This window comes from Ips typographus, linkage group LG6 (genome assembly GCF_016097725.1).
Source record: "Ips typographus isolate SLU linkage group LG6, UJ_Ityp_2.0, whole genome shotgun sequence".
Classification (NCBI taxonomy): domain Eukaryota; kingdom Metazoa; phylum Arthropoda; class Insecta; order Coleoptera; family Curculionidae; genus Ips; species Ips typographus.
This window is the reverse complement of record NC_138427.1, coordinates 2,087,970-2,114,599: the sequence shown is the minus strand read 5'-3', so window position 1 is coordinate 2,114,599 and position 26,630 is coordinate 2,087,970. Positions and strand designations below refer to the sequence as shown.

Below are 26,630 nucleotides of genomic sequence, written 5' to 3'. Positions count from 1 at the left end.
TTTGCCTATGAATTTTAGCATTTTGTAGTTGGACAGGGTACACTGAAAAGGTACACAAAATCCAGTTAAGTTTTTAGTAAAAACTAATGGTATTAGGTATGGTAATGGCAATTCTTAATGAATAAACCTACCATATTTTACAAAGAAATAAATCTAACGAGCTTTTATTAGGCAAATATTTTCTATAGTAGAATAAAGTCTAGTGAACAACAAAAGTGAACACTTGCGTGTTCAGAAAAATTCTAAAGACCCAAGAAACGGGCCAAAAACGTTTTGCTCACGTAATAAGCCCAGTTTACCTAGCTAGCATTGGTTTGGCTAATTATTTTCATTGTTTAAAAATTGCCTCAACTACATTTTGTCACACCTGAGGGCTGATTTAGATTATTATTGCCTAGCCTAAATAACTGTAAATCAAATAATCTAATTGTCATAATGCTTTTTTTTATAAATTATGTTTAATTTATAGTCTTTATCAGCTGACCCACTTGTGGAACATGTGTGACGTGGATTGGATAACATCCCGTAGAAACTAAAAAAATTAGACAAATTTCTAAAACCTAAACAAATTGTCTGCAAACTTTTTTGTCTTTTACCCCAATAAAAACTCATATTTTGTAAAAGCCTATTCATATATTTTATAAAAGTAATTCACGTTACAAATATAATTTATATACAAAAAATATTCAAATAAAAAACACAAAAATTTCTTATTTTTAATAACTATTTCCCTAACTTAACACATATAACACACAATATAAATTGCAATTTATATATTTGTATTGGAATTTAGGATCAGGTTTGAAAATGCGTGAAGGTGCCAAAAAACTGTTGTTTTTAGTCAATAATTGATCAAAAATTTATATGAAAGATATAAGCCACTTATATCTAAAATATTGCACAGTCTTAACATCTAGGGCTTAGTCCAATATAAATGTCCCTTTATTCTGAAACACCTGTATTGAAAAGTTTCAATTCCCCAGTTTAATGTATCCATACAAAACCTTTTAAAAAATATATACTGTTACACTAGTGTCATGGAAATTATTTCCTTAGATATGATAATGCTCAGCACTATACCAAAGTTGTATACTATACGTTATGTTTGCAACTTATCTATAATTTGATATGCATATAGTAGATTAATGGCACGAATGCATACAAATTATTACATATAATTTTCCTGAATAATGGATTTTTTTTTTCTTATGTTCCTTGTAAAATTAGGAACAAGTAGTGCACTTGACAAGACCATTTTCGTCACAGTTCATACACTTTAGTGCAACAAACTCAGTGGTAAAATGGTTTCTATGGACCGACTTCTTGCTTCCATTGCAGACTCCGCATGGCAGAAGTCGGTATCCTCCGCACATTTGGCATGTATTGCATGCATCAGGATTCTATGTATATTCCGTAAGTTAGTAATTAATTCAATATTTTTGAAAAGTAAACTTACCTTGTAAGCCCTTAATAATTTACGAAGCTCCCCGGATTCATTCAGCCTCTCTATCGTTTCAGCGTCCTGTGAATAAATGAAGAAATATGTTATCAATTTGGTGAAGAGTCTCAGAAAGGTTTTAATTACCCCACAATGTTGTCCATCAATATAAACTTGAGGGATTAAAATCTGGTCACACCTCATCCTCTCCCTGATTTCATTCTGGTACTCAGTACTCATGAACACATCTCTTTCTTCAAACTTTACTAGAAGAGTTCTCAAAATCTGCTTCACTTTCATACAGGCTTGGTATGTGTCCCTGATAATTCCCATGGTAGTGGTATAAACCACGACTTTCCCAGCATCCTTCTCTTTGTAACTCTGGAAACAGAGACACATTTTTAACATACACAAGGATTTTATTCATAATAAATAATTAATTAATAAGGTCATCAGATATCAATTAGAGAGCAAAGAATGCCACGAGCATGTTACTTTTAATACAGTTAACGGTTTTTTAACTTTATGTGTTTTTAGGAAAAGTTGAATTAGGACAAGGTAAACCGTTTTACAGTAGTAAGGGTCATGCTACGCTGAGTAAACTAAATAGGCATATGAATGTTTAACCGCATTTTGAGTTTTTACAGTTAAAACAAATGCCATCTGATTAATAACAAGTTGTAAACAAGTTAAGTGCTAGTACAACATCAGATAAAAACACAGAATTACAAATGGGGAAGAAACAGTTCCAGTTCAGGTTGTAAATTAAACAAGTTTATTTAAATAGATGTGATTACCATTGAATTAGCCTAAATTGCATTTTTGGCCTAACAAAGTAAAAGGATGTCAAGTAATAGTTCAGTTGTTGTTTAACAGAATTCAGCAGCTGGATATAGATAATAGATAATTGGATATGAATCGTTATTGAATTTAAAATGATTTCAAGAGGAAATTTTGGTATGAATTACAAAAATATAACGTTTTTGAAGATCAGCCAAAGAGAATAATTCTTTGTTGGTGAGAATGCAAGCAATGAACTTTCATTTACCACTCATTAATCACAAAAACCTTCAGCAAGTCCGCGACATTTCATGATATAATATTATTAAAAGCAGTAATTTGCGAAAGGTTGAGGTCATTTTTGCGGAATTACATAGATCTGTTAGCTGAAGGCAAAAAGTTTTGATGAAAAACTAATGCAAAATGTCCGTTCAACTTACAAAACTACTTCATAGACAAATCAGATATATCAGCAGTTTGTTGTTGATCGTTGTCACTAATGAAGCAAGGTCACATACCCATTCGCTGATTTTTACACTGGCTCTAGAACTATTTTCAGAGTGCAGAGTGAACGTAAAACGTAAAATCGTAATCGAAAGCGAAAAATGCTCGTTTAAATTCACATCAGCCAAGCAGACACAAGAAAAAAAAAGGAAATTAAAAGTAAACTCGGAACGAGAGATGCAAATAATGCGTATCAGTGACGCAGATCACGATCTGATACCTATTGATTTAATTTAATGTAGTGGAATTGACGATGAGGGAATTAGACTCAGATTGTGCCGATTGCAGAAAGTTTGTTGTTGAATGTAAATTTTGCTAGTTTACGTGTAGAATTAATGAGGTAGTCGTTTTCACCTGATTCATCTTCACATTATTTTCTTCTTCAAGGTTCCTCCATGGAAGTATAAACATTAATTGTAATGACGAACCAATGGTAGTTAAGATCTATTGGGCCAGTAACTCAGAAATCACCTATTGATAGTAAATTCTGATCCTTTCTTTAAGTGTTTTTCCATGAATTCTAACGGTCTATATGACAAATACCTATCTAATTTGAATACAGAAACAACGATTACCAAATATATTATTCTGACAGTAAAACTGGAGTATTCAAACTACATTTTTTAATGTTTGCTTCAGAATAGTCTAGAATAGACAACAATCACTTTCCCTATTTCTATCTTTTTGCAAGTCGTATAAGTTCCGAACCAGCATGTTAAATACACGTCCAATTTAACATAACACGGGTTTTTAAAATTCTTGTAATGCGGCTCATTAATGCAACAGTTAGGAGTACATCAAGTCAATTGTAAACATGTGAAAGTAATTCCTTGACACTAAAACGTAGGAATACTTGAATATGTTTGTTTGTCGAAGAAGAGAATCCTAATTTTGTAAAGAGGCTCTAGTGTGATGCAATATGCATGTTGGAATTTATTTTAAACTCCATTTAAAAATATACAGTCACAACAACTTTGCAACTTGTACAAGTAAACCATCCATATTCTTTTCTTCTGTGAAATTTACACTAATTGTAAATGAGCAACAACTGGTTTTTGCAAAAAAAATTTTTTTTACATTATCTTAATGCAAAAACTTTTTCAATGTTGTGGTTGCAACGATAATAACAATGCAGTGAGGATTAAATAAAAATGGGTGAAAACTCAATCAAAAATAACAAAACTAAAGTTACAAAACCAAATTGTATAAATTTGCACATAACATTCTTGGTTTATTAAACTCAATTCATTACAATTTGCCTATTAGTGTGGTAAGTTAACCATTTTTCACTAAAATGCTTGTGGTCCTAAATAATTAGGAAACTAATAAACCAAAGAATAACATCATACTGGTAAATGTAAATAATTTCTGGAATTTTAGATATCTACTGTGACACGCTTAAAATAAAGTTTGTAAAAACCGTAAACAATTATTTCCTTAATAAGTTGGTTGTAAAAATCGCTAAAATATTTTCAAGAGAAAGCAGGGCAGAAAAGTGCTATATGTGATTCGATGCCAATTTGTGACCTGACTATTATTCTTTTACTGTCGATTATATGTTTTCACCAACAATCCAAAACACACTAGCCTTTCTTAAATTGTCTAGTAAGTATGTCACCGAAAATAGGCATAAACTTACTTTTTCATTGGAGTTGATTTGCAGGAAAGTGGCAATTCCTGCTCGCACTCGATTTCTCACTCCTCGCACAGTACCTTTTGCACTACGAATGGTAGCCGGTTGACCACCTCCTAGAAGATCTTTGTATCCGGCGAAGGTTTCGTCTTCGATCACAGTTTTAACCGGCACTACGTCATTTTCAATATCTTTCTCGTTCAAGTGGAAATCGAAATACATATCCGAGTTCACTTCATCAATTGGCTTAATTGGTTCAGTAACGATTGTTTCTTTTTGTCGGTCTTCGTAGGATTTTTCGTCTACAAGGTTCGGAGAGTAGAATTCTGAAAATGAGCAACATTTTTATTGATTTAAAAAAAAGACCTAGTAGTGCTCTAAGTGTTAAATCAAAATTTTGTAACAAAAAATTTGAAATTGTTGTCTTTCACATTAAATTGAACAATTTAAAATTCTTCACTTTTTCAGAGTTTCTCAATTAGGCATAACGTCGTTTGTTACAACTAACTATGAGGCTGTTATAAATAAATCATCACAAAACGTCTTTCAAGCCTGAATTTCATCAAAAGATGAATAATTGAGAAAGACGTTGCTAGGCCGTGAACAACACCTGTTCAAAGAAGTCGATAAGATTAATGGACAAACCAAACGTAAGAAATGCGGTTTTTGTGGTTTCCTAACCTTTTTTTATTCTTATACAAGTCAAAAAACTATGAAAAATTGACCAGTATGTGTTAATGTGTTGATGGAAACTCCAACTAACCTAACCAGTTATTAGTTTAGCATCACCAAGAGCAGTTTTGCTGTTGGAATTTGCGTGAAAACTTATAATTGATTTGAAAGTACAATTGCTCCAAATCATATATCAATCATTTTTAGCTTTTCCCTATCGTTGACTTGGTAATGATAAAACAATTTTGTCATCATAATTACTATTGCAATATCACATATAAAGTGCATGAGAGTAGTAAGTCTGAGTAGTTAGGTTTACTTAACACAAAAATATACCAAAACGACAATAACAAAATCACTTTAAAACCTACTTACATATAATTTTCTTTTCAAAATCCTACAGAAATAAAACAATTATGCACACAAGTTAAATACTATAGAAAACATTGTGATATCTCTCACACAAATCACACACTAATCTGCTGTCCGCATAAAATTCATTATTATCTGGAAAATATGAGAACAATTTAATTTATCTAAAATTGATTAGGTTACACTATTCTAATTAGGAATTATTATCAAATCGTGAAGTACTTTTGCAGAAAAAAAACCAGTGCATTATGATAAAACACGTGATTTACACTGAAAAAAGTGACAAACTATTAATTTTAGTTTTTTTTTTTGGTAATTAATTAAAAGTGAAACTCTAAAACTTACTAACAGAAGCGCGGAACTATTATCAATAATCTGTACTATGCAGTTTAAAACTTTCAAAACTTTTAAAGTAAATTTATTGGATCTATCTGATCAGATAATACCTTATTTATAATTAGATCAATGACGGAAGTTATTTTTATATTGTCTCTCCCAATTTTTTTATTGTATATTGTAACTTGATGTTGAAATATGCTTTTGGTGTGTCAAGGGCAAACCTATATGTGTGTAAAATAAGCTTTTTATTCTATGTTGTATTTCTTTTTTTAATTAAAATGTCTTAACGTTCATTAAAATAATTGATTGATCAGTGTTTCAGACAGATGTATTTATTAGTTACATGTTGATGTCTTTTCGGAATGATCTTGAAAGCTTGATTAATGGTTTTGTTGAAAAAGAGTTAAATTAGGGATTTGTAGTGCACTTACCTTTTCTTTGTCTGATATCTTGAAGTAGCATTTGTGGTAAGTTGGATGTACTTTTTCTAACAGACATGATGGGAGTTATGCTACTACTTTTTCCACTATCAATCAGTGAGTTTTTCTCAAAATTTAACGAATCACAACTGATGCTACTAGCACTACTCTGACTTTCACAATCGTCACTGTCTACTTCAGCTCCGCTGCTCAAACTCGCAGTTTTCTTATGCGAACCTAGAAACATTAACAATAAAATGAGTATTTTAATTTGAAATGGAGTTTAGTATTACCTATTAAAGTAACAGATACTCCACCAACGTTCTTCTTCTTCATAAACGGAGGAGGTGTTCCATCAAGATCACTGCACGTGCCCGAATCCAAAGTGTCACTAGGACTCATTTGTCCACTGGACATTATTCCATTGTACTGATTGAAGTAATAGTGTGATGGACTTGATCTTTCCACTGCATCCATCATGTTGTTACTTGTTTGGAATACCTCCGAATTGTTGTTTACTGAAATCATTTTGTCAATATAAAGGAACAACATTCTAATTCTTTAAACTAAGTTAAAAACTAACAATTTAAGCAAGAGTGAAATGTAATGATAATTTGCTTTCTTCATCTAAAGACATTATAATTTTCATCAGACTACTCATTTCCAAGTAGGTTTAAAGCTTATTTAATAAACCAGTGATTACTAAAAGCACTTCAGCGCTCGTAAAATGGTAGAATGTACCAGCTGTTCGTAGTTTTTAGACTAATTGTCGTTTATCGCTCTTTAATTTGCATGAATAAAATTAATCCTATAAATATGAATTGCTTACCAGAAGGAGGGAATAACACGTACGTATACCTAGTCGTTCCCACAACACCTCTATTCTTTGTGGAGACGACTGTATGTTATTCCCTGCTTCTGGTATTTATACAACTACACTGAGAACTGAGAGATCATAGACATCCACTTAACTTATAGATAGTTTGGTTTTTTGTACAGAAGAACAACAAAAACCAGATAATAATTACCATACAAGTTTACCGCAACTAAAATCAGATATTTGAATAATCGTTTTGAGTTAATAGACGACTATTGCATAAAAGTGAACACTAGATAAATGAAAAGGAACATGATCCTGACAATTACTATAATTAGGATCAAAGTGTGAAGAATGTATTAAAAAATTATTCTATTTCATCCCTGCAATTACCGTTATAGATTTAATTGAAAACATTTTTTAAATTAGCATTGTAGAATACATGCTTAATACCTATTTTATAGACTTTTTAAAATAACATCCACAAAATTTCAAACCAAATGACATGAATTAGGAAAACTTTCTGTTCTTCTAGGAAGACTTTTTTAGATGTTTTTGAAAACAATAATTTAAAAAAAAGCATTATTAATCAGGTGAATATACCGGGTATTCCAACTGATTGATAAATTAACCATTGCCCCTAAAAGTAAACTGTAAAGACCAAATTAAATCCAACTCAGGTCATCCAACCAGTAAAAAAGAAATATTTTTTATCTCGAAGGAATGTCCCATGATGCTTTCACAGCTTGATTTTTCGAACTTTATGTTTCCTGTAACTGTCAGGAATACAAAATTACTGTCTGGCGCCCTCAAGATTAAAAACATGTCTTGTAGAGGCTTTAACTGTGTTATTTTTTCTCTTGTCTGTCTAAAGTACATACTGATGTTGTGATTAAACCATTTAGGAAGAATCATTTTTTAAAATGATTAATATCCTTTTACAATATTTGGTGGATTGTTGTAGCATGGTTTGCTAATCAAGTATTTTGCTTTTGTTACAATCGTAATAAGAGCTGGAATTGATCTATTTTCATTCAATTACTTTTGAAATTGGAATTATATGAATGATTGACTTGAAGTAAAACCTTTTCATTATGAGCCAGATTTAATGTTTTCTTCAAAAGAATTTACTTTCTGACACACACCAAATGGTCAATTAAGATCTGACGCCTAAGGTATGTCAATTGAAGATAAAATCAGAGATACAATGGCATCATTTCACAGAGTTAGCAAAATGCAGAAACTGGCGTTTACCGTTAAAATGGCAGTTGAGAGAACCATCTGTAGTCCACAACATTATTTTATTCAAATTAGACTACAAATAACCAAATAGCATTTAATAGTTGACCAATTAATTTTCTAAACCAGAACTTTCATTTTGTGCCACAAACCTCGATGCTGTTGAATTAATTTGCTTAATGTATTAAAAATGGAAGTTGATTTTGACTTTTAAGGGTGGTTAAGTAGTACTGACCTGATATCCTGATGCAAGTTTCCCCTGAAGGCACTTCACTAATACCACTGTCCTTGTCACTGCACCCCCGAACGTCGTTTCTTTCATCCCCGTTACATATCAAACGTGTTTCTTCCGGATTAATCAGGATCTTCACGACATGGCTTTTGCCACTGTTTTTGCACGAGTACGTCAATTCCTGAAAGCCGTCCGGTATGTTCAAGTCAACGGTGTTGAGGTTTACCGTTGTGATAGCGGAAGAACGTGAAGACGTCTTGTCTCGATGCGATGAATAAGATGCACTGATTAATATCCCATCTCTTTCGCTCTCCTGCTGGCCCGAGAAGCGTCTGTTCTTTTCAATTTCTTCTAGAGTTTCTTCGTTCGGCCTCCTGGCTTTTGTCTTGGGTGGTAATGGTGGCGGCAGGCAGGTGACTGGCTGTTCGGACATGGCTGAAAATAATTTCAAAGCATGATTAAGTAATTTGCTAGAATGTAGTTTGCCTTTATTACTGGTTGCTGGCAGCTTTTTTTGCTGCTAGATTTGCTAAGTTGGAAATTACCTTTGGTAATGTATACTAGGTTTTGTAATACGAGTGCAAGCTTTTTGATGGCGGTTTAATTGAATAGCCAATTTATGGGCAGATTAAATTTGCATTTTCTTCTCATTTGTTATTGTCTCTCTTTCCACTTTGTTTTGTCAAAACGGAACGTCTAATTGCTCTGTTTTTGCTGTCTAGTTATTGACTGTTTAATTATGCATCCAATAATTATTATTGCAATCATCAGGATGCAGCGTATGTAAAGTGTTTTTTAAGTTTCTTAAAACATTATTGGAAGCTTTTATCAACCTCATTACAATTATTGATACATAAAGAATAATTTGTCGTTTTAGATGAATAACAAGAATAAAGTAAAGTTTTCAGGAAAAACTCCATATCAAATCTATTGACCTAATACAAAGAAGGTTAAAATAATACCTTAACAGCCATTAATTTAAAAATCAAGCAGTTTTATAATACTTAATTTTCTATTATAACTCAGCATTTTGAAATTTATGTATCTTGTTAAGCGTCAGAGCATATATGGCTTACATTGCCCAGTAGTGCGTAATAATGTATTACTATTCAGTATATTACATCACTAATAGCAGTGAGACTTTAATGGGATCTAATTACTCGTATAGTAAAAGCGTTCAATGACTTATACAAAAATCAATTAAAATTATTTTTAAGTACGTTTTACTGTTTAGGTTTATTTTGCTTTAAAAAATAATTAACTTATGTTTGAGTCATGAGGACTTGTTTTGAGTTTGCGAATCACAGTTTGAGTGAAGTAAAGATTGTTTATCAAAAAAGTGCAGCATGTCCCTTTATTTTAAGATGCAATGAAAGTTAAAAGACAGTTAAAACTGACATTCTTTCATTTCTGATGGTAATGGTCGCAGTTACAGTAAAGTAAAATTTGTTTATAAAAAAATACAGCATGTCTCTGGGTTTTAAGGTCAATTTACTGGCTACACAGCAAATTTTCAGACCGTAATGCTCAAATTTTGAAAATATTGACTGAAATTGCTTTTCATGGCATTGCTGACTTTCCTTCATTTTCATTTTTCAAAAGGATTTATCACAGTTTGGGTTAAGTAAGAGTTGCTAATGGAAAAATTGCTATACGCCTCTGGATTTTATGGTCATTTTACTGGCTACACAGAAAACTCATTGCATTTCTGACTTTCCTTCATTTTCAAAAGGATTTGTCACAGTTTCAGTTAAGTAAAAGTTATTTATGAAAAAAATGTTATACTTTCTTGAATTGTATGGTCACAGTTTCCGTAAAGTGGTTTGTATATGGAAAAAAATACAGTACTTCTCTAGATTTTTTATATCTGGATTATTATGTACGTGAAGCACACATGAAGCAAAGAATGCATTATTTAAATTTGTTAATTAAAAAAAAGTTAAAGTTATTTTAAACAGTAATGTCTCTGGAGTATAATAACTCCAAGCTTTGAATTTAGTGAGACCTGTAGCTTTATTTTCTGGGTATCCCCTTAATATAAAACAAAACTACTTTCTAAAAGTTATTTAGTAGTTAATCACATTCTCCAACATGTCATAAAAATTTCAACAATACTGAATTACAATCAATTAGGGTTGATGATGCTATTTAACCTTCCAGTCTTCAACTACTAAAGTGACCTAATATTGTATGTATAAAAAAGTGTCCAAAATAAGCAAGTATAAAATACAAAACAATACAAAACCTAATACATTTTTGGTTAATTTTGTCTCAACTGTTACTTTAAAAGTTTCCTAGAATTGTAAATAACCGAAATCTGACACTTTAACGTAATGTTTAATTTGTGATCTAACGTTACTTGAATAACTTATAAAATACCATTATAAACACAAAAGCAGTACCGCTTAACCTCGGTTGAACATTCCCATGAAACAAATACGAAATCATCTTGTAATCCCCTCACTTAACTTTTATGTAACATCTGAATGCGCAAATCTTGACCGCACTTTACACAATTTTCAAACGGAATTTGGTAGCAGAGCATTAAACTATTCTAACTGTAGTAAGATTTCTTGCAATAAACCAAATGATAATCTTGCAGCATTATTCTCTGATTATCATAACTGATCTTTCCATTTACATTACTGAATCCGTTAGGACTTCGTTGATGTATGCTGCAATTGAATTAACTTTATTGAGACAATCAAGATGTTAAAGTGGCTAAATTAGGGAGATTTTGACTGAATGATTAAACGGTCTATTTTTCCAATTGTAGAAAGTAAGTGATCCCAGTGAAATTACTACCAGCATAGATTTTTAATTACGAAAGAAGAGTTGGTGTAATCAATATTTATAACACCATACACGCACACGTAATGTTTATTTTCTGCTTCGTGAGTTTTTTCACTTGGGTTTTGATTAATCTAATTCTCATCCACTGTGCATAAACCATTTTTATGGGAAAGAGGTGAGTCCCACAAAAAGCGTTTTTTGCTCCATCTGTATGAAACTAATATTTCACACTAGCATGGATTTCCGCAAACTAAATCCGTTAATGTATTATTCAACAAGTCGGAAGAAAGCCTAACTAAAGTATTCACATCGCTAAATCAATTAGCTTACAATCACTAGATAATCGGAAAATTTTATTTAAAAACTAATTAAATTTGAGTGGATCGATATGATCGACAGAATAGAAAGTATAACGTGATTAACGCCATCGTATAATTATTACAAAGCGATATGAAGGTGAATTTTTACCTGTTAAATCATAAACAAAATTAACAAGAATTGTAGCAAATATTTGCCATACAAGATCGTGTCTTAGCCTTGCCATTGCCGCGATTGTTTAAACAATGCCCAAAAGTAAATGGTAACAATTCACTACACTGTTATCTTTCACTAATAGCTTATTAGTAAATACTAATTAATCATTGTTTTTTTTTATGGTGTTTGACACAGATCGTTCTGTTGATTTAAAAGTACAACACAGCAACGGCATGTTCAGTCCCGGTACTAATTACAAATCTAGATAAAATCAGCCAGATAATAACGTTAAATCGTGCTGTTGCTAAAATACCTTATGCGTACCTGTATAAAGTTACTAAAATTGTTTAGGGTCCATATATGGTAAAACCCAGCATATCCACCTGAAATATGAGCCAAAACAAGAATATTTATTACAAAATGCTGTGAAGGTCGACAAGTAAGAAATACTTAACAGAACCAGACCTGCTTTTAAGAATCGGTATGCCAAACACGTTTTCTATCGTCTCTTTGGTATAGGAAAGTAAGAAAAAAACATATTTTTGTATAAATGCGCACATTTCCAAGAATTCTGACTGGATATGAATGGAAGCCGGTTTTCAAAAGTGTATAGAACGGATGATAATTTTCATGTTTTGCGGTTCGTATGCGGTTAAATAACATGCAAATGATTAAGTTTTTTGTTAGCAGCATGTAAATAGTGCAATTTTGCAAGATTGATTACAATTACTAAATAACGTAGAGTAATAGGTTGGCATTAGCCTAATTAACGTGACGAAATTATTGTTGATTTATCCGACAATTTTGATTAAACTTGTGTTAATTAGTCAATAAATTTGAATCCGCTGTCTTACCAGTAATAGTTTTGTGTTGTGACTGAATTGCATAATAAATTAAATTTGATCAATAAACCACCTTGTATTTTGCGTTAATTACATCGTAAATATGTATTTTCTTGCATTTTTCATCTAACGTTCGCTTAAAGCTTGCCAAATTAAAATAATAGTATATTATTACCCAAGGTTTAGACAGAAGCTTTTATTGATCATATGTCAAGTTTAAATCCCGAAGAGTGAAGCGACGAGGGATTTAAGACATAAGGTCAATAAAAGCTGTCTAAACCGTTGATAATATAGCATTTTTTCCACTATTAACCATATTTTTGATGGCCCTTTTATTGAAAATTTAAAAACTTAGGATAACAATATGAAAAGTCAACCTAATTTATCTGTCTCTGTCAAGTCAAGTATATTTCATATGTCTTAATAGACAATGACATTATTATTTACCTAGGTCAATAATATTTCCTTTTTTGTTGTTTGTGCCAGACTAGAACTAGAGATTTTAGACTCTATTTTTGACCTAGGTCAACAATGACCATTAAGGTAAAGAAAACGAATTTCTCAAGTTACTAATCGGTCAATAATGATATGTTTATCATTATTGACCGATTAGTAACCTATATTAGTAATGGAAAAAATATTAAATGTGTATCATAAAGTTGCTTTTTCCTATTGCTGTATTCAGGGTTTCAAATTAATGTAATTTTGTTTTAGGGTTTATTTTGGATATTTTACTTTTGTAAAGAAAGTACATTTTACTGTACTTAAGAGTAGTTTCAAGCAATTAGTTCTTGTGACACTTCTGGTGTATGAAGGTCTTCAGAAAAATCAAAAGCTTTATAGTAAGCATCTAAAGCATCTCACCAAGAGGATAAGTTTGTTTGAAACTGCATCATATTCCTAAAGCAGGTGTTCTGTAGTTTTTTTAATTTCCATAGAATCTGCATTTACCATTTTTTACTCGATTGAGGAATATCTCGGGTTATTTGACTTTCTTAGTCTAAAAACTATTGATATTTGGGAAATCTGGTTAGGTTATAATGACTTGGTAAAAAATAAGGTGCATGGAGACAGTGAGCAAATTCTCTGCGTTTTGGTTAATAAAAGTATTTCTAGCTGTCTTTTGTCTACTTTTGTTATGCTCTATAATTTCTTCTTTTGTATCGTAGAATATGTTCTTCTTATAATTTTGCTTCTTGTTAATGCGTTTCTTTAACTTTTTGTCTGATCTACTACACAAGTTTATCAGTCAGCGGTATTTGTAAATACTTCACATTTACTTAAGATCAACGACTCTTTCAGATAACTTTATTTCAGGAACTTAATATACAGAAAGTGATTTCATATTTACCTTTCTTTACTTATTATAACAACGTCATCTGGTTAATTTATTGATAATGCTTACAATTTAACATAAACTTCATCATCAATGTTTTTAAATTTTATAACAGGTCACATTAAAGAATAACATGCTAATTTATATTTTGTACAATACAAGTTGATGAAAGAACATTAGTAAACATTGCAATACTGAAATAAAAAATCATTGAATGTCATTCAGATAAACATTTTGATTATCCATCTATCAATCTTTTCGAAAAGAGTTAACTCCGGGACTGATGTAAATAGGATATAAATGACGATGACTACCATAAATAAATGGAATACCCAATTTCTTAAAGGTTACTTTGTCGAAAAGCAGGTTTCTTTATTTATTGTTGCAGATTCATCATCAATCTTTGTAATTCAGGTACAACAAAAGTCTGGAGGGACACCGTAAATTATGGTTTTGTAAATTATTCTTCTTCTTGATAGTAATTTTAATACAAATATGACTAATGTTAAACAGTTTCTTTCCGTATATGCCAACCACTTCAAATATGGACCAGATGTTCATCACTTTAACATAAGAAAACGAGTAGGATTCTTTTAACTATACCGCCTTATAATAAGATATTACTTAAAAAAGGTTTGGCTTTCTTTACCGAGTATAGGTGCTTTGATTAATAGATTTAAGATCAATGACTCTTCAATGGATTATGGCTAAGCAGTAACTTTAAAACTTCACAGATTTCTTTCGTTTAAGTGTTCATATAGTAATGTTTATTAAAAGCTCTTTTAATACCATTGCGATTACCATAATCTTGTAAAAACATGCTATATGTACATTTTAATTACAATGTAAGTGTGTTGGTTTTACTGTACCTAATATTTATGGAGGTTTGCTCAAGAAAACTGTTGGATGAGTAAAGCTGGCTGTTTTTGGGAAAAGTAAAGCTATGTTTTTATCAACTACTCTTTTCCTTGGACATCCGATATTTTACATATACTAATTAAGTAACTGGGTAGTAACTTCAGTAAAGATAAAACAACAAGAAAGCATTTATTTACAATATATTGAACATACAAACCGCAGTAGCTTATAAACCAGAAAAAGTATTTGAGTCAAGGCCTGAATATCAATAAATTGCATATGACCTTTCAAGAACACAGATCAAGATTGAAAGTATGCAAATTGTAATGAGGATAGTATTTCTGACTTTTAAAAACTGTAATTAATCTTTATATTCCAACTTTTCATTGTCAGTTTTAATCTTTCTTTTGAAGATGATGAGTAATCATTCTTCCCCTGAGGATGCTGTTGAGAAGCGTTATTCCACGATAATTGTCCGAGATTGTTTTCTGCCCCCTTTTTAAATATAGGTACGCAGCTTTTCCATTAATTTGGTACTTTTTGTTCTATTAATATGTTTCTGAAGAGAGTTAATAATTCTTTTTGTAGGTTGTCTTCCCCGTATTTCAACATTTTATTGGTTCCTTTATCTCATTTTATCTCGCCAGGTCTTAGGCTTTTTCGATTTTCAAGATGTGTTCTATCGTACTGCCTGTCAATTCTATCTCATTGTCTTCTTCTTGGTCTTCTTCTATTTGTAGTCATTCAGAGAATAGAAAATTAAATAAATCTTTCTCAATGATAAACAAAAGATCCTCCACCCTTAAAAATGAAACCAAAATATGGTAAACCCATTCTATTGAAACGTCACGTTGCTTCTCCTACACCCATTACATAGACCTTTGTCGCCGCATAGAAATGCCAAGCCTTCACTTATTATTCTTTGATAAAGAAAATATTTCAGACGTGATTCATTACAATTACAAATAGGTAGAGGTCAAGAGTTTAAAGATCTAACAAGGCGAAGAACAGTGCTCGACTGCGGCACCTTAAAACAAAGTAAAGCATACGTTTACTGAAACTTTTCAATCATGTACTTTTATATAACAGTTAAATGAGTGAAAACCCGATTTTATTGCGCAAATATCTTGTTTATACACCGTTATTCTTGTAGTTTATTTACTTCTTGTTAATGTGCTCTCCCACAAGGCAAATCAAGGATTTATATAATGATGCTTGTATGGATTGCAAAATGTACAGTTAACAACCAATTAACGGGTGACGACAATCAGTAAATATGCAAATTATAGTATATTGTTCTTCAGTTAACTCATAAGTTTATAAAATAACTGTGAAATTTTATTATAGTTGCTTTGAGATGTGCAATAATCATAAATCGTGATTGCTGGGTCTTAAATATTGCCCAAACAAGACGGAACTATTACCAAATAAAGTGAATTTAATTAGTTTCACTGTCACTGTGACTAATCAGACAAACAGCTCTTTTTATGTAGTGATCTAATTTACTATATCTCGACCGTCAAACCACATTTTCGACAACACAAGGAAGTCTATTATGTATACTGCTCGATCTTTGCCAAATTGCTCCTTTCTATTTGGGATCGTTGATTGGTGTGGGTGGTGATTGGAATTTACGAATCCTGAAAGTCCGTATTATCAAAACGTTTATACTCACATTAGTAACGTCTAAAGTTATTATATCAAAAGTAAAAAAGACCTACAATATTATAATTACATTAGTCATGCAGACGTTTCAGACACGTGCTTCCTGATTGCCTCACTGAATTCTATAGTGTCTTGCCATTGCAGTTGCATATTAATTATCATGGGAAAGAGGGTATTGGCTGTATTATCTGTAAAATTTACAACTCAACAGGTGGTAACTTTAAAAACTAATATCTTCAGAAAATTTGAATCGGTTTTAATATGGATATGCCAAATTTGTGGTCAATGGTTGTAATTACAGTTCTAGTGTAATGTTTTGCACTAGAAGCAAACTTTTTGAAACCCACCTTTGTTAGACCACTTATGGAACAAGGCGGAAATTTGTAAATTGTATAGGAATGGAGCAAACGTTAACCAAGATTTAAAACAGGATAAACTTTTTACTATTTGATCGAGTTGGTTTTGACATATGAGTTCACTATATGCTCTCAAAATTTCAGATTTCTATCTGGCTAAACTTTGGAGATAGCATCAAAAATGTCCAAAAATGACCCCAACGGAACGAAAAAAACAAATTATGCTTCAAAAGTACGAGTAAATAGCTCACCCTGTACAAGACCTATTGAAGTGATTTTCGTTCATTTTTTCTGCTAAGGGCAATTTTTTTATTGCTGGGCAAAAATCACTTTAAAATGTGTTTTTGTTATTGTATAGTACTACTTACTATATGTAGTATTATTTTCGAAGTATTTTCTAAAATTTACACACAAATTAATTCAACTTTGACAATTTAAAAATTTATATGTTTTTTCCATCCGTACATGACTAGTTTTATCTATGTCACGTGATAGAGGGCCCCAAAACAGACCAAAAACATTCTTATCCCATAGTCCCCATCTCTTATCAATTTCGAGATATTTGCGAATACAATTTTTATTTGACAGGTAACTGAGATTGAATATTTAGAATGTATTACACTTTATTTGAACTTTTTCTTCTTCTTACATTTACACGTAATGTACTAAATTTATAAACTACAATATAGCTTTTATAAGAATAATCAAGAAGGTTTGGCAGATTTTTCATTATTTAGGTCAGATTGGAGAAAAGCACAGTGTAGTTGAACCATTATAACTGCACTGATATCGCAGCATCGCAATAAAGAATAAATTAACAGAAAAACTATTAAATTAATCGTGCATAAAAACGTGTTTAACATCGGTGATTTTCCATCTTAAGACTTCGCCGCTCATAAATGATTAGATGCAAAATCGCTGGAGCAATAAAAGTCATTTTCTTATGGTTTTACATAATCTGTGACGAAATGGCATTATTGTTATCGTGTCTCGGGCAACTGGCGGCATATATGAGAATAACACGAAATCGTGTGAAATTCAATTGCATCAGACCGTGAAGATGTGCACGTTGAAAAGAGCATCTAACAGTGTGAAATCTAATTAAACGCTAATAAAAGCCGCCTCCTGTAGTTTTTCAGCTAAAATTACCTAACAAAATTAGATTTATGTTTTTCCATCTTCTATAAGATTTTTTACACAGCCATTTCTTCTGATTTGAAATAATTTTCTCTAATTAGTACTTGGTATTACAATAAGTGCTAGCATTGGTTATACCGCAAATTTTCTGGTTGGCAGCATGTTCGTTTAGTGGTTAAGAGTTGTAATATGATAAATGTGCAAGAAAACAATTATTTTTAAAACTTGTAGGAAGTGTTATTGACTTTCACGGGTATCGGAACAATATGAAAGTAAAACGTTACTGGTTTGTAAATTTATCGCAAAGGAAGTACAATATTTGTATGGACAATACCACCTTTCACTTACATGTAATGTTTTAAGTGACCAAATCATCACTTAAGTGTGATTGTCACGTTTTTGTTGGACAGTCTAGTGTAACTTATGTTTCCAACAAAACGAAATAGATTCCAGTGTCTGTTTTGCCATCATAACTTTATTTTTCGAACAAATTTTAAATAACGTTACAATATTAGACACTGCAAACCAAGGAAGATTTATACTAAGAGCAGCATTACCACTGATAAGTCATGAACGTGAAACCGGATCTTAATGAAATAACAGTGAAAAGATGTTACTTTAAACACAACAAGATGTTTACAGTAGGTAGAAATCAGTATTTTTAGCTTTGCAAGTTACATGTTTGATAAATACGACAAAATATTGATAATCCAATATTCTGTAGTATCACTTTGCTTGTAACTTTCTTTCATTTTGACTTTTTTGCCTATCATTATTAACTAAATTATTGTAGTGTAGGTAAATACCTATAAGTTAGTGAGAGTATTTAATTGAATGAAACTAACTCACAGTAAAAAATTGAAAATTAAATACTATTTTCACATCCTGTATATCTTGAAGTTTTCCTCTGACTATCTTTTCTTAAGTCAGAGTTTACACTAACTACCGATTTTTTGTTTATAGCCACGGTCATTAGCACCTAACTAACTAAATGCAAATAATTATACGGTGGTGTACCATAAGTGGGTTAAAAGTTTCAAAAAAACCGAAATCCTGCATGAAATTAAACCGCAAAACTGAAACCAGTCCAAGATATTTAAGCTCTCAAACCGGTCGAAGCAATTAACACTACTTACTTTTCACAATAAAACAGCCCAATCAGATCCACAAAATCCCAATTACACAGTCATAATCAGTCGACAATTTGCCCCGATTAATTCAAATTCTGCCGAAAGACAACAGATGCTCGGCGTAAATATTAACCGAGTTACCGCGATTTTATCGAATAGGGCAAAGTTTCGCAGTATGCCACAAAATGAAACCGATCGATTCGCGTTTTGAAAGTAACCGGAAGTGTCTTTCTTCTTTACGAAGAATTAAGATGAGACAATATTTCGTTGAAAAAAAATCACCAACTTGCCGAATCAGTTTGAAATCCCAGTGGTAACGGTACTCGGCACGGTCGATGGTCAAGTTAGTACTATCGGCTGTGTGTCGGCTAAGAAATCGTTCGGACGGTGTGCCACTTGCTGGTATTCGATGGTATTCTTGAGCGCTTTCACGGTGACATTGAGGCGTCTCGTACTCTCTCCGTTACGGCCCAAATTGATGTGCAAGGTGCTGAATGTTTTACAGGTGTTTTGTAAACATTGGATAACTTATTAACCCTGCAGCCCGGATATTAGAATAAAGTTTAAAGAATCAATTAGAACTGTTGATTTCTATTTAACTAATTTGTTACTACTCCAACTCAGCCCAATATAGTTCAGATATAAACAACAGTTTAAAAAATGTTGAGAAAGTAGGTAGTTGACGATAACCCTAATAAAGGTAATACCCTTTGATGATTCAGATTATGTAAAAACAACTGTAGAAAGCACCAACCAAACATTCATTTTATCAACATTGATATGCTAGGTAAAGCGTCTTCAAGTGAAAATATACTATTTCTACTAGTATTCTACTCGAACATGCATTGATGAGGCAACAACTTATCAAAAGTATCAAGGCAGGTTGGCAAAAGTACTACTTTTTGTATTAGATTATCTCGAAATCGTAAAGAGCTAGAAATTTTTCTCAGTTTTTTTTGATAAGGTTCAAAAAGGTTCCTTTGTACAGCAAAGGTCATATTAATGCACAAAGAACCATATTTTAGTTAAAAAAAACAACAACAAAAAAATAATATTTTTCATTTTTTCAAACAAAAGATTGAAAAATTCATTCAAATTTGAGAGAGCTTTTAGAATGTCCTGAAAGATTTTCAATGATTCTAAAGGTTTTCAGAATGTTCAGTACGGTTCTAAAAGCTCTCAGAATCTCTTAGAAGCGTTAGGATGCTTCTGAAAGCTTTTAGAATGTCTTGGAAACTTCAAGATAATTCTAAAACCTTCCAGAACGTCTTAGAGGCTTCTAAAAGCTTCCAGAACGTTTTAGAGGCTTCTAAAAGCTTCCAGAATATCTTAGAAGCTTGTAATAACTTCCAGAATGTCTTTGCAGGTTTTGAATGCTTCTAGAATGTCTTAGCAGCTTTAAGATGATTCTAAAACCTTCCAGAACGTCTTAGAAGCTTCTAAAAGCTTGCAGAATGTCTTAGAAGTTTCTAAAACCATATAGAGGCGTTAGCATGGTTCTGAAAGCTTCCAGAACGTCTTAGAGGCTTCTAAAAGCTTTCAAAATCTCTTAGAAGCTTCAGGATAAGCTTCAGAATGGTTCTAAAACTTGTTTAAACTTCTTACTAACGTACTGAATACTAGAAAATGGCTTAAAAAAATATTGTAATTTTGTATACAGGTCACTTTTTACAGTTGATACCTAAATTAGCCTTGTTAAATTTGACTTGTTAGGTTTGGCAGTATTTCTGAATATCTCAATTAAAGTGTGAGTTTGACAGTTTTCACTTTAACAGCCCGTAATTCGGTTATTTTGCCACTTACAGAGTGGTTTAATATATCAAATTGTAGCTCTTAAAACCCTCTTTTGACCACTCTGTATGGTTATGCAGCGCACATATTAAATAAAAGAGTTATGTAGTATTAAATACAGAGTGAAAAGTGAATTTAACAAGTTCAAGTTTCAGACACCATCGGTTTGGTTGGCAGGTACAGTGGTTCAATATATCAAATTATAGCCTCGAAAATCCCTTTTTGACACTGTATAGTAACTCGAAACAATAAATTTCTCTAGCACAAAAATTCTTCTTCAACCCTTCTGTTTAGTGTGTTCTCAGAAGTAAAAATGTATGCATAAATCGTAGAAAAGTGTTAGTATAAAGTGATAAATGAATAAATACATACCTCTATAGAAATAATCGACAACCATTTTAGTCACAAATCAGTCTTTAACGGATTATCCACAAATAATGATAACTAACCGCAAAGAAGATTTTTCCGTAACTAAACAATTCTTCCGTGGATAAAAAGTTTATATAACGTAGCCCACTGAAACCATAACGCTTTACTAAGTAGTTTTAATTGTTAATTATCATAAACAGTCATTTAACATCGGAAACATGCAAAGACAAAATTCAGTGTATTTGTAGGTTTGTGCGGATACATATTTCAATTTAGCGAAATTTCACCGGAAGCATTATTAAATAGAAGATGGTGCGTATAATTATACCATCGTTCGAAACTAAAGTGTTTCCGTTACAAAAGAAATTCATTGCTTCGACTCAATCAATCCGTTTTAAATCGAGGTTAAAGTCTTTAAAACTGATATGGATATGTTCCATTTGTGGTCAGTGACGATAATTCCAACTGAGGAGTACTGAAAGTACTATAAGTAAAAGATATGGGCAGTTAGTTACTAGGTTTCATGTAAAAAGTGTAGTTTAATAAGGTCGCTTTTAACCTTTCAATTGTAGAAAAAATGAGGATTTTTTTCTGTATTCAGATTGCCTTAATTTTTCTAAATCCTGTTGGTAATCTAAATTTGTAATTAGATTTTTACTCGTATATATGGTTACACAATATTATCTGAGTTAGTGGATTTCCTAGAGGTTTCTTTTTATTTGGATAAAAATTGTTTATGCATTTAAAAAAACATGCATCTGAAAAATTGTAATGTTGAGCATATTGCATCATTTAATTTGAATTCAACCATTTAAAATGTGTATCAAACATCACAATAGTACGTGTGTACAAACAATTAAAAACAGGAAAGTTCCTAAATTACCATGCATACCAATTGGATCGTTCTACTTTGTATCCCAAAACTGCTTAATTATCGTGTAATTAGAATAAGAAACAATGCCATAATTTGTCATAAAGCATTGGAGCGATGTAGAAAAAGACACGGAAAATAAATAAACAATACCATTCACTGTGTGCTACATTTGCACTGTTAAAAAGCTATTTAATGAATTTCAGCCGAAATAACCATGATATGCATACTTTCTGATTAGCAACAATAGGAATGAACTTGTAGTGTAACTATTTATATTGTGCATGCATTTAAAAAGCAGAAAATTGTTTATCTTTGTTTAATTGAGTTACGCTGGTTACTTTTTGATGTTTCACTGAGTTGACACGTCTCTTTGCAAAAAAATTGTCAGTATATGAACTTGGTATATCAAATTGTTGATTACAAAAACCAGACTTATTGTTGGTTTAACTAGAGATATGCCACGGTTTTTAATTAAGATTGTTTCATTACTGTTGTCTGGGAATTCCTTATGGTTTTGTTATCGGAGAAATTCGTAACAAAGTTGTCGTATTAAAAAAATAGATTATTAAATACCAGTTGGTTACGGTTGTTGTAATATGTAGCACATCATTTCGTTATAAACTCAATAATAAGCTAAATTTTATATTTCTGGTAGTTTCCTTGATCTCTTGAATAAACATGGCAAAACGAAAATATTTTGTACTTTAGGCTAGAACTTCCCACGATGCTAATTTGTTACCAATTCAATCTTAGACGACATTACTAAATTACGAAACTACTATATTAGCAGGTGCAAAATTTCTTCCAAGTGTACAATTGATTTAGCACCATAGGAGTGTCTACTTATGTAATAAAAATTGAGCAATACTGCAAATTATTGTTCTGAATAAGATTATACTTTCACTCTTGTGATTGGGTTTTTCGGGCCATTTTATGATCGCTAATAATTACTTAATCAATCACTACACCGAAAAAAATCGAGTTTTGACTATTTGTTTTATTGCAGCTTATGTATGATTTGGACCAATTCACATGTGTGTTTAAAAAAAGACCAAATTAGCGTACTAACAAATTTACTGCAATTGTTCTAAGGTCGTTGGTCGATGTTCAACGTAATCAAGACGTGGTTCAGATGACCTACAATTGCCTTGTAATTAAACTTTAAATTAGGTGCATACAAAAAATAGCTATTATATGGAATTAAAGTTTCTTAACGTGGAGTAACGATAGTATATTATTAAATTTTAATCTTTACATCATAATATTGCCTTGTACTTTAAAATACCTAACCCAAATATGCTTAAAGCTTCACCTATGGAAGCTAATAACGTGCTAAATAATCAAATACTGAAGAAGGTTCGATTATGGTTGTGGTTAGGTGTTTTACCAAAGAAATTGCCTTCAAAACGTGTTACAAATTTCTGATCAGGGTTTTTTGTCTTCAATATACGATTAGACAAAAATATCTATCATTGCCAACACAATTCAGAGTTAATGTTTTAAATCTTACTACAAGGTTTGAATTCTTTATTATAAAGCCTTAGTAGTTCTAATTGGATTAAAACAAAAATAGAATGTAGAAAAGGTTTCTAAGTTTTGCTAGTTTAGAAATCACAACTACCTGGCTAGTGTCTGTTATTACCTACTACATCATTTAAAACCAAAAGTCATATTTGACAAAAAAATTTGTTCACCTTTTGCGGATGTAACTGAATGTAGAGAAAATTATAGGGTTTAAGGGCACTGAAATGGAACAGTTTTTAGAATGTTACCTGGCCGAATTTAAGGAAGCACCTAGAAACAGTTTGCATGATAGAAGAAACCGAAAGCAGATGGTCGAGTATATTAATATTCTTATTCAAGGGTGTGCTGGAGGTATTTTCTACCTAAATAATAGTGTATTTATAAATTTATCATCCATTCAAAGTATTTTTTTTAATGCTAAACATAGTAAAGTAACCGCTAACAAGCTCCTCAGCTTAACAAGCTGCAAAAGCTTTTAAAATGTATCTTTGCAGCTAACAATGACGATACAAACCAAACGTGTAGAGAAGCAATATCAACGTTAATTCAATATCACAATAAGGCAAAGACACTCAACGGATCAGTATGCATGATGGGAAAAAATCATAACATTCTTTATGTTGCAATGAAACTGTGTTACTTGTGGCAAATGCAAGATGCAGGTGATTAATATCTATTAAAAAAATGTCAATCGTATAACGGTCGATTCATAATTGAATGATTTATCGTTCCTGACAAGTACGATTGAATTCCATTACTAGTTGTAATGGCGATTACTTCATGACGATAAATTTACAGTTTTATTTATTAATATAGTGGTGTTTCAGAATTGGTTTGCCAGCTGTTGCGTAATATTTATTCGTGTGAAGGAACCTTTGAGCGGATATTTATTGGGGCCATTTTTGGTACTAAAGCTCCTCACTATATTGCAGGTACTTATAGGCAATTATGTATGTCAAAAATTTTGCATTAAATTAGTTAAGACAAATCTCTCGGAAGCAACACTTAACGACATCATCATCGATATTCGTAAAATACTTTCACTATATTATGACGTTCTCTTCCTGGTCTTGAACACCGCAGTCACCACTATAATTCAAGTTCAATAACTCGCTTATTGAATATATTATAAAACATTGAAAATTACATATTATTATATTAGGCTCGTTAAATAAATTAAGGAGGAAACCTAACAAATTAATAGTTATAAGAGCAGTCTGAGTTAAACACTTAAAATATTTGCATTTAATGTTTTACGGAGTTACTGTTTCAGGATGGAAAAGCGATTTTGAAGATGAGGAGGAAAATGTTAGGGGAGTGGTGTATTTTCTGGATAAAGCTAACCGTGGACGATTACAATTGCCATTCTTGAAAGACAATGTTTTAACGGATTTTAGGTACAACCTTCCTAATGGATTTTTTGTTGCTAATTAGAACAGATTTGTAGATTTGCCAATTGAAAGCTGTGGAAAAGCGTCATGTGTGAAAATTTGTTTGCAATTAGGTTTGCCAGATAGGTTATTGATTTTGATGAGATTTGGTGCGTTGATCGATGATCCTTTGGAGCAAATTAGCTGCCTACAACATATTTTAAAAAGGTTTTGTTTTTGAGATTTACTATTTCATAATAATTTTTTTGTATCATAGACTAATGGAGTTTAATCACTGTTATCCATATAATCTGGTAGCCTGTTTGCAACTGATTTTAAGAATTGTTCCTACAATTCCTCTTATAGAAACAACAAATGAAGCTCTAACTAGACACATTATTGAGGAAGAATATTCTGATCTTATCCAGGATGGTTTAATTCCATGCACGAGGCAATAACATAAAAATTCGGTTATTTCAATATAGTTTCCTACAACTTTGTGCTTGCAGATTTGGACACACACCCCCAGAATTAAAACATCTATGCAGATGTTGTGTCAGGTATAATCTATGGAAACATTTTTCACTACCACATGGTATACGACAACTTCAAGTGCCTGATAATATTATGAAGTATTTAGATCTACTAGCAGACTGAAGACATTGAAGTTATTTCAGTTTAATTACTACAAATATTTAATTAACACAAAATCATTAACGCTGTTAAACATTGAAAGGTATTAACAAACACTTTCATTTCTACTAGAGAGTGGAAGTTTGTCACGTAATATTGACATTTAAAAATACATATACATATTCGCACTTAAATAAAATGATACTTAAAATTATGAAACTGACAATCACTTTCAGTAATTACCCAAAAGTCAACGGCATGATATATTTCAGCTATTCCAATTATTAATTGTTTGCATGAGTGGGTACATGCATTTAGACAAATCACTTCAGGGCATTAGATCTCCACACAAGTGAAGGTAATTATGATTCAAAAATGGTAGGCTAAGTTGAGCAAGTTTGTAAATTAGGAAATTCAAACTTAGCACATGCAAATTATGCTGCTTCAAGTACCTATTCAGATTTCTAACTTTTATTTTCTACCTTATTAGGAAAGTTAAATATATTTTGAAATTTGCTCTACTTTTCTATAGCAAATTAGGCAATTTGATATTAATCATTACCTCCCTTGGGGAAATTATAATATTACTCACATATTTAACGTTTTATTGAAAGATTGCATTAAATCGGCTATTAATATTACAGGCTAGTGATTTGAAGCGTAACGGATATGTGGACATACTAATAAACTTTTTTTTATTAATTAGTAGCACTTACAGCCAGAGTTTCATAATAAAGGAATATAAAAACATCGGTTTCATTTAATCAATTATTATTGGAAATACGTGGACGTTGTGGTACACCTATCATAAAAAAAAACTTAATGCAAGCAACATCCAACAACTGACAATATTAAAAGTTTTTTGTAAACTAATAATTAACCTATTAAACAGTAAAACAATTTTTAACACCTACATACATCTTTGTGATAAATCTAATTTTCTGGTTGTCTAATTTATAGCATCTAAAAAATTTTTTACTGGACTGTTTGTAATTACACAATTTCAAAGTCTTCAATCAACCAGATCGTAATT

General features: G+C 31.5%; 2 protein-coding genes across 4 annotated transcripts; one reads left to right on the top strand and one right to left on the bottom strand.

The window, feature by feature from the left end:
• Positions 1–613: 613 nt before the first annotated feature.
• On the bottom strand, positions 614–19,401 carry LOC145731253 (glutaredoxin domain-containing cysteine-rich protein CG12206-like). Of its 2 annotated transcripts, none has more exons than XM_081982936.1 (8): positions 19,043–19,401; positions 8,449–8,880; positions 6,451–6,675; positions 6,170–6,394; positions 4,362–4,681; positions 1,586–1,819; positions 1,457–1,522; positions 614–1,400 (listed from the first exon to the last, which is right to left on the bottom strand). In XM_081982936.1, the coding sequence occupies exons 2-8, from the start codon at positions 8,876–8,878 to the stop codon at positions 1,224–1,226; spliced, it is 1,677 nt and encodes a 558-aa protein (XP_081839062.1). In that variant the 5' UTR covers positions 8,879–8,880; positions 19,043–19,401; the 3' UTR covers positions 614–1,223. The 2 variants fall into 2 exon arrangements, with proteins under 2 accessions (XP_081839062.1, XP_081839064.1); XM_081982938.1 differs by lacking the exon at positions 19,043–19,401 and adding an exon at positions 12,037–12,053.
• A 4,278-nt stretch (positions 19,402–23,679) lies between these two features.
• stops (SOCS domain-containing protein stops) lies at positions 23,680–26,347 on the top strand. 2 transcript variants are annotated; one of them, XM_081981676.1, is made up of 7 exons: positions 23,680–23,945; positions 24,089–24,256; positions 24,422–24,526; positions 24,868–24,991; positions 25,034–25,192; positions 25,242–25,415; positions 25,474–26,347. In XM_081981676.1, the coding sequence occupies exons 1-7, from the start codon at positions 23,819–23,821 to the stop codon at positions 25,619–25,621; spliced, it is 1,005 nt and encodes a 334-aa protein (XP_081837802.1). In that variant the 5' UTR covers positions 23,680–23,818; the 3' UTR covers positions 25,622–26,347. The 2 variants fall into 2 exon arrangements, with proteins under 2 accessions (XP_081837802.1, XP_081837803.1); XM_081981677.1 differs by having other exon boundaries at positions 23,716–23,934.
• The last annotated feature ends 283 nt before the right edge of the window (positions 26,348–26,630 follow it).

What these genes read in the sequence shown, in the direction of transcription:
- LOC145731253 (XM_081982936.1), bottom strand. Translation starts at nt 8,878, where the DNA reads ATGTCCGAACAGCCAGTCACCTGCCTGCCGCCACCATTACCACCCAAG. An exon ending in AGATATCAGACAAAGAAAAG is followed by an intron (nt 4,682 to 6,169) that starts GTAAGTGCACTA and finishes GCTCATTTTCAG; the next exon opens with AATTCTACTCTCCGAACCTT. An exon ending in TTGATGGACAACATTGTGGG is followed by an intron (nt 1,523 to 1,585) that starts GTAATTAAAACC and finishes ATTTATTCACAG; the next exon opens with GACGCTGAAACGATAGAGAG.
- stops (XM_081981676.1), top strand. Translation starts at nt 23,819, where the DNA reads ATGGAACAGTTTTTAGAATGTTACCTGGCCGAATTTAAGGAAGCACCT. An exon ending in TATTCAAGGGTGTGCTGGAG is followed by an intron (nt 23,946 to 24,088) that starts GTATTTTCTACC and finishes GTATCTTTGCAG; the next exon opens with CTAACAATGACGATACAAAC. An exon ending in AGCTCCTCACTATATTGCAG is followed by an intron (nt 24,527 to 24,867) that starts GTACTTATAGGC and finishes TTACTGTTTCAG; the next exon opens with GATGGAAAAGCGATTTTGAA.